This window comes from Neophocaena asiaeorientalis, unplaced genomic scaffold (assembly GCF_003031525.2).
Source record: "Neophocaena asiaeorientalis asiaeorientalis breed wild unplaced genomic scaffold, Neophocaena_asiaeorientalis_V1.1 scaffold32, whole genome shotgun sequence".
NCBI lineage: Eukaryota > Metazoa > Chordata > Mammalia > Artiodactyla > Phocoenidae > Neophocaena > Neophocaena asiaeorientalis.
Genome location: NW_020185327.1, coordinates 7,043,192 through 7,051,500, shown reverse-complemented (window position 1 = coordinate 7,051,500; position 8,309 = coordinate 7,043,192). Strand labels below are relative to the sequence as shown.

Here is an 8,309-nt window from a genome sequence, read left to right as displayed (position 1 = left end):
GTGGCTAAGGTTGGTTCAGTGGGTTGTGTAGGCTTCCTGGTGGAGGGGACTAGTGCCTGTGTTCTGGTGGATGAGGCTGGATCTTGTCTTTCTGTTGGGAACGTCCACGTCTGGTGGTATGATTTGGGGTGTCTGTGGACTGATTATGATTTTAGGCAGCCTCTCTGCTCATGGGTGGGGCTGTGTTCCTGTGTTGCTAGTTGTTTGGTATATCGTGTCCCACACGTTAGCTTGCTGGACATTGAGTGAAGCTGAGTGCTGGTGTTGAGATGGAGCTCTCTGGGAGATTTTTGCCGTTTGATATTATGTGGAGCTGGGAGGTCTCTTGTGGACCAGTGTCCTGAAGTTGGCTCTCCCACCTCAGAGGCACAGCACTGACTCCTGGCTGCAGCACCAAGAGCCTTTCATCCACATGGCTCAGAATAAAAAGGAGAAAAAGTAGAAGGAGAGAGAGAGAAGGGAGGGGAGAGAAAGAGGGAGAGAGAAGGAGAGAGGGAGAGAGGGAGAGAGGGAGAAGAGAAAGAAAGAGGATAAAATAAAATAAAGTAAGATAAAATAAAGTTATTAAAATAAAAAATAATTTAAAATTAAAAAAACGTATAGAACCCTAGGACAAATGGTGAAAGCAAAGCTATACAGACAAAATCTCACACAGAAGCATACACATACACACAAAAAGAGGAAAAGGGGAAAAAATCATAAATCTTGCTCTCAAAGTCCACCTCCTCAATTTGGGATGATTCGTTGTCTATTCATGTATTCCACAGATGCAGGGTACATCAAGTTGATTGTGGAGCTTTTTAATCCGCTGCTTCTGAGGCTGCTGGGAGAGATTTCCCTTTCTGTTCTTTGTTCGCACAGCTCCCGGGGCTCAGCTTTGGATTTAGCCCCGCCTCTGCGTGTAGGTCACCAGAGGGTGTCTGTTCTTCTCTCAGAGAGGATGGGGTTAAAGGAGCCGCTGATTCGAGGGCTCTGGCTCACTCAGGCCGAGGGGAGGGAGGGGTACGGAGTGCGGGGCATTCCGTGCGTTCTCCCGGGGAAGTTGTCCCCGGGTCCCGGAACCCTGGCAGTGGCGGGCTGGACAGGCTCCCCGGCAGGGAGGTGAGGAGAGTGACCGGTGCTGCGGCTTGCGCCCGTCTCTGGAGCTCCTTTAAGCAGCCCTCTTAATCCCCTCTCCTCGTGCACCAGGAAACAAAGAGGGAAGAAAAAGTCTCTTGCCTCTTCGGCAGGTCCAGACTTTTCCCCGGACTCCCTCCCGGCTAGCCGTGGTACACTAGCCCCTTTAGGCTGTGTTCACACCGCCACTCCGACCGAAGCCCGAGCCTCAGCTCCCAGCCCCGCCTGCCCCGGTGGGTGAGCAGACAAGACTTTCGGGCTGGTGAGTGCCGGTTGGCACCGATCCTCTGTGATGGAATCTCCCTGCTTTGCCCTCCGCACCCCTGTGGCCACACTCTCATCCACGGCTCCGAAGCTTCCCTCCTCCGCCACCCGCAGTCTCCACCCACGAAGGGGCTTCTAGTGTGTGGAAACCTTTCCTCCTTCACAACTACCTCCCACTGGTGCAGGTCCCGTCCCTATCCTTTTGCCTCTGTTTTTTCTTTTTTCTTTTGCCCTACCCAGGTACGTGGGGAGTTTCTTGCCTTTTGGGAGGTCTGAGGTCTTCTGCCAGCGTTCAGTAGGTGTTCTGTAGGAGTTGTTCCACGTGTAGGTGTATTTCTGGTGTATCTGTGGGGAGGAAGGTGATCTCCGCATCTTACTCTTCTGCCATCTTCCCCCTCTCCTCTCCAGAGGATCTTTTAATTAGATCAGCTTACAGGTTCCTACTGTATTACATTTCACTAGTTGGAGTTGCCTAATTGAAATTATTTAAATTTCAAGGCTGTGATAGTGAATGCTACAGTTCACCAGTTTTGTAGTTTAAACATACTGCCCTCAACCCCCGTGTGCCTCACTTTTGCCTGTCTATAAAATAGGGATAACAGGAAGCTCGACTCATAGGGTTCTTGTAAGGATTAATTGAGTCAATGAATGTAAATGCTTGTAATACTATAAGTGCTTAGACTAGTAAGCACTTGTAGATGTTAGCCTTTAGTGTCACTGTTACTTTCACTTCCATTCTTCATCTACGTGGACATATCACTATTGGATTAATCTTTTTCCTAGGGTTGAACTGCTAAGGGGATAGTGAGTCAAGGAGGAAAGTTAACACTATATGTGAGCAATTTTAAAGCTAATTAGCTATTGGACAATATATTGTGAAGCATAGAAGAGAACACGCAATACATTTCCAGTTGTAAACTCTAATTGTGCAAATAAATTTTAAATTTGTTTAAAGTTTGCTTTTTAGAAGTTTTCCCCCTAGCATAAATATTTTTCCCCATAAAGACATAAGGTTAAAAATGAAGAGCAGGTTAGGTTAGCAGATTAAAGGTTTAATTTAAAAACGGTTTGCATGAATACTAAGAAGCTAATTAACTTCTAGGTGGGTTTTTCTTCTTAGCTGTCAGTGGGGATTCTTGACTCTTCCATTGTCTCTAGGCTCTGTGTGTCTCCCACACTCCTCGTCTGCCTGCCATCCTGACGAGCAGAATGTGCGGGGCTGAAGTGGACATTGGAGGCTGGGGGTTGCCGCTCCATTAGGATTCTGCTCTCTGCAGTGTCTGGGACTGTGGACCTTGGGAAGCTGCGCATCTTGATTTTCTCTTAGTGCCATCTTAGAAATGGAGGTGTCCTCCTCACTTGGCCAAGTCCAGTCACCTTCGTCTGTGGTGGGGGAGATCTGGGGAGCACTCACTGCAGTCACCCCACCAGCGCTCCGAGGGAGGGGTGCAGTGCATGGAGAAACCTCAGGAAGGGTCCCAGTCAAGTGAGCCATCTTTTTGAGTGAATGTTGGACTTCACAAACTGCTCCTATTTTTTCCTTCTTTTCTAGGACTTTATGGACAGCAGCCTGCCAACCAAGTCATCATTCGTGAGCGGTATCATGACAATGACAGTGACCTGGCGCTGGGCATGCTGGCTGGAGCAGCCACAGGCATGGCCTTAGGGTCTCTGTTCTGGGTCTTCTAGAGTCCTTGGAACCTGGATGTGCATAGCTTCTGATACCCTGGGTGCAATAATATACCTTGCAGGGCATTTCTGTTTGTTATAAATGTTTTTAATAATAGTTTTAGTAGTTCTTTTGAAAGTAGTGACATCATACTTATAACTAATCCATATATGTACCATGGAGAAGGCTTTGGAGTGCTGTTAAAACGTGGACTGTTTGGGGGCACTGGCTCATTCTAGGAGTTTTTTTATGGAACTCTCAGAATACCTTATTTGAACACACCTGTTTGGAAAGGGCATTTTCCTTTTAGAGTTAGGCCTTAGTGCTTAAGGGGTAGTTATTTTAGTGTTACGCGAGTAACGTCGTGATGTATGAGTGGTGAGTGACTGTGGCAAGAAGAACTGCAGCTGTTTTGGTTTAATGCCAGACTCTGAAACCTCAGACCAGACCTGGATGCACGTTACTTCAGGAGTCGTAGGCTGGAACCTTCCTGAGGCAAAGGTGTGATATCGCCACAGCCTCTGGGGCTCTGCAGGCTTCCAACAAAACCGACTGCTTAGGCTGATGGGCGGGATGGCAGATCCCCCGCTTTAAAATGATGCTTTTCATTTTATTGTTACTAGTTTGTTTTTGGTAGTGATCCTTGGAAAACATCCCAAATTAGGAGTCGGCTTGAGTCTCAGCGTTTTAGGGCTTTATCATTTAAAACGTGAACAGGACAAAACAATTACAGACAAGTGTGTAGAGGTAGATTTGCTTTATTCAGAGGCATCATGTTTTAAGTGTTTGAGTATTTTTATTGCCACTTCAGCCTACCTATAGCTTATTTTTCTACTTGTTGAGAAAGTAATACTAAGAGAATGGTGAGGAAAGTGGAATGAGAGCCATAGTTACAGTGTTACTGTTTCAGGGGATTGGGCTGCACTGAGGGTCCTCTTTCCCACCCTTCTGAAGGCTGCTAAAGAGCCCGTTTCCTGTCCTGTGCAGGACTGGGGCACTGTGGCTGTCCCTGAGCACTGGGGTGCGTGGAGCCCTGGTGGTGGCATGGTGGGGGAGACTCAGGTTACAGATGGGAGTTGCGGCCTGAGGACATGAATGACCTGCTCAGGGTATTACTCCACCTGACCAGGACACTGGCCTTGTTTTCATTCTTGACTCAAATGTCACAGAGAAGCTTAAAACCATTTAATTTGAGCCCCAACTATGTGTGAAGCTCTGGAAGACTTCGTGCATTTTTCTTATTTCTTTCTTTATGTAAATTTTAAAACATCAGTTATTCCAGTTTTCTGTCCTGCATGCTTTTAAAAATGTACTTTTACAAAGGCAGTTTAGCGCATTGAAGGTCTCTGCTCCTGTACTCCATGTGACCCGATTTTCCATAAAATACACTCCTAGTAGCACAAATTCCGTTTTTATTCTATGTGGGCAGTTACATACATAGTCTTTTGTTTCACTGATCAACCCACTCCATCTCTAAGGCAGACTTAAATAGATCTATCTCCGTATGAAACCAGATGCCAAATGAACTTTGTGGTGACCACAGGTGTGTTTTCCTAGCCAATTCTATTGCACTTGTTGACACTGGAGAGTCTGTTTCCAGCTGAAAAGAAGTATACTTGGCTGTCATCTCTTTGGATGTTTGACATGGTGGAAAGTTGCCAGATGTGATGTGTGACGACACTGGCTTTCATGGTTAAAAATGTTGCTTTAGTTATTTTACGTCGTATGTAGTAAGAATGGTTCTTTTCAGATGGTAATCATTATTCGAGCTGTATGTTTTACTTACAAAATACTAAACTCAGTTTTTAATGTTGCATCATTTTGAACTTGGAGTTACTGGAACCACCGGTACCGAGTTACGTCAGTGAAACGCCCTTGAAGCAGATGGTCTCCTTGTGTTTCCCTGGCTTCCCTCTGACAGAAGGGGGAGAGCTATGGACTGAAACTCGTGCACACGTGTGCCCCCCATCTTCAGTCCCTGTCCCCAGCGGGGCCAGCCCCACTGGGCAACTGTAGTTGAGTCTGGAAGTTCACTGTCACTAGTGACTTGATCCTGAGAGGAAATGCATACTCTGTATAAAGATGGGCTGAGATACTTCATTTCCCTGGCCCCAGCTCTCATAGATGCTAGCGCTTAGGTAATCCTAAATCAAGAAGGTGAGTTGGAAGGAACTTGTTCAGGTTTAGTCAGTATTTTACTTCCACGTGTACTTTTAACTGGTTGGCTGTTGACATTGCACACATGCCAGTTGGCTTGTTTCTTAGCTCTGTTCTTTTAGTTCCTTGAGTTAACTTCAGGGTCTTAGATGTAAAGAGAAGGGAGAGACCCGTGGTTGTTTCAGATCATCATTCATAAAACGGGCCAGACCGGGACAGAAGATCTGGATCATGGGAGAAGTTCCTGCCATTGAGACAGAATGACCCACATTTGTTTTCTACATTACTTGTGATACTGTGTGATCTTTCTCCTTCCCAAGTTTATGTAGACACCAGCATGGGATGCAGTTCCATTTTTTTCTCCTAGGGTTAATCTTTTTTTCTGATTGCTTGCCTGTCTCTAGTATTCTGTTGTGTCCTCAGAACCTATTTTTCCCTGTATATGCAAATTGTATGTTTATAAGTGAAAATGTTAATACATTAAATGATTGTTAACCTTAAAGCATATTTCATTGACTTCTATTTTTTTTTAATTCAGTTTATTTAAACTATAAAGATAAAAACGGTTCATGCGTTTCTCCCATCCCCCACCCCCTCACTCTGACAACCATGAATCTGGTTTTGTTTTGTTTTTTCATTTATTTTCTAGTAACACAGTCAGCTTTTTCTGCTGCATCACAGGCAATAAGAATGCCATTTATTGAGCATTCCATAAGTGCTAGGGAATGTATTGTCACATCAGAAAACAATAACATTAAATTCCTATATTAACTCCATAAGGGATGTATTATCCAAGTTACTCTGGATGAAACTGAGGCTCAGAAGTTAAATTCTTTTCTTGGGAGCGCACAGGTAGTAAATGAAACATTTATATCTGATATTAAAACGTATTCTTTTTCCCTGTGCCACGTGTATATGAGAGTAATTTCCACAAGAACATCACAGGGGTCAGTACTTCTAGGATGACTATTAAAAAACTGACAGTATCTTCCTCAACCAGATCTACTTGGCCTTGTGGGTTCAGTAACTTCTGCAATATCTTTGGGTACACGACTTTGTGTTTTTGTTGTTTTGTTTTAAAAAATTATTTACATTTTTTTTTCATTTCTGCATTACCTCACTCTCTTCCAGGCTAGCTTTTCTGTTTATCTCGCCTGTTGCAGACTTTGATTAAATTGTGATGTGTGGTTGCCTGTAATAGTTTAAGATTAGGAATCTCATACTAGAAGCTCTGGGTCTGTTGGTTTCATTTCTTTAGGGGAGAAGACTCTAGTATTTTGCCTGGGGACACTTATTTCTGGATGTCGGGTAGGGGAGACACTCCACACAGCCTTTGTAAGCCCTTCTACTTTTCAGCTGGACTTTATTCTCATCTTCCATCATGCTGGCCCTTGCTGCCTCTGGCTCTTTTTTTTTTCAGTTTTTGAATAGGTTATACACACACACACACACACACACACACACACACACACAGCTTCAAAATGAAAGAAAGGATTCAGTAAAGTTTCTTGCATCTACCCATTTCCTATCTTCTCTTTGCTTAACCACTCATACTGGTTTATTTATCCTTCATGAGTTTTTCTTCATGCTTATATAAGCCAGTACAAAGATAAATTCTTATTTTTCTTCCTTTTTTTACAAAATAAGGGTAGTATATACACCAGTGGTACTCAGACTTCTTAGTCTCAGGATCCTTTTACAGTATTAAATTTTTGAGGCTTCCCAAGAGGTCTTTAAGGTGAGTTATATCTATCATTATTTACCATATTAGAAAATAAAATTGAGAAATTTGAAAACTTTCTTAAGAAATGGTAAACCCATTATATTTAAAAAATAGACTTGATAAAAAATATTTTCCAATACAAAATCAGTGAGGCAGAGTGTTTTCACGTTTGAAAAAGTTTAACATCGGGCTTAATAGCTGGATTTGCCTGTTTGCTTATGCGTTCAGTCTGTTGTTACTTGTCTTTTGGTTGAAGTATAGAAGGAAATACAGCCTCACATAGATACATAGTTGGAAAGGGAGGACCTTGCAGACCCTCAGAAAGGGTCTTGGGTACCCTCAGGGTTCCTTGGATCATACCTTGAAGACTGCTGATGTATGCTGTTTTATCCTTTTTTTTTTTCACTTAACATATCTGAGGTATTTCTATACCAGCACGTAAGGAACTTGCCCATTCATTTTATTTGTCCTGTAATTCATCCAGTACCCTTTTACTTTTGCTAAGAATGCTATGATGAAGGATACTGTACAAAAGTGACTCATCCCAGCATGGGACTCTTGGAGGTACTGTGTTCTCTCTGATAGTGTGCAACTAGTGGATGACAGGGCTCCCTGGAGCGGAACTGTCTTGAGTGCCTCCAGGATGACACCAGGGCCTGGGACTGGGTGTTAGAGAACTGTATGCACAGAGGCTGACTGCTGTGATAAGCCACCGCAGGAGCTGAAGGCCACAAGCTCTGCTGCTCAAGCCGCGTCCACTGTGGTTTGCTCGGGAGGGAGATTCTGCCCCAGGTACTCATTTGGAGACCGCAGCTGCTGCTCTCGGGTGCCTTGGAGTCCTCAGGGAGCTTCTGCATCCTGCTGGCAGTGAAAGATGGTGAAGACACAGCCCGCTCCTCAGCTTGGCAGCGGTGCCCGAGGTTCTGCTCTCATTCCGGTGGGGAGAGCTAGTCACGTGGCCCTGGTGCCATGCAGGGGGTCTGGGAGGTGTAGTCTGAGCTCAGGAAGAAGTTGCCCTGGCCACAGCTGTTGCTGAGCCACAGTAAATGGTAAATACTGATGGTCCACTATCTTCAACACTCAGTGCCAAGTCAGGCTGCTATTCACCCTCATTTGCACAGTATTTACTGATTAGTGAAGTGGGTGGTAGCAAATTCCATGTAAATTGTTGGTTCACATAACACAGATGTCATTTGGTCACAGAGTATTTTTGTTGCTCAGTTATTTCTTTCCCTACTTACCAACTGATGGGCAGGTTTGCACCTAGAGAAAGACATTCACCCTGTCCAGCAAGGAGTATAGTCATTCCAACCATTTGTTCTTTAATAAATTAAATTTGCTCATTCCATCAAGTATTCACTGAGCATCATGGCTCCTGAT

At 44.3% G+C, this 8,309-nt stretch overlaps 1 protein-coding gene across 4 annotated transcripts in view; it reads left to right on the top strand.

Moving 5' to 3' along the window:
- PLEKHB2 (pleckstrin homology domain containing B2) overlaps positions 1 to 5,713 on the top strand; it is a 45,994-nt gene extending 40,281 nt beyond the window's left edge. For all 4 annotated transcript variants that reach the window (XM_024734489.1, XM_024734490.1, XM_024734488.1 and 1 more), the window contains one exon: positions 2,933 to 5,713. In XM_024734489.1, coding sequence (XP_024590257.1) covers positions 2,933 to 3,069 — 137 coding nt within the window. In that variant the 3' untranslated portion in view covers positions 3,070 to 5,713. The remainder of the gene's footprint in view (positions 1 to 2,932) is intronic.
- The last annotated feature ends 2,596 nt before the right edge of the window (positions 5,714 to 8,309 follow it).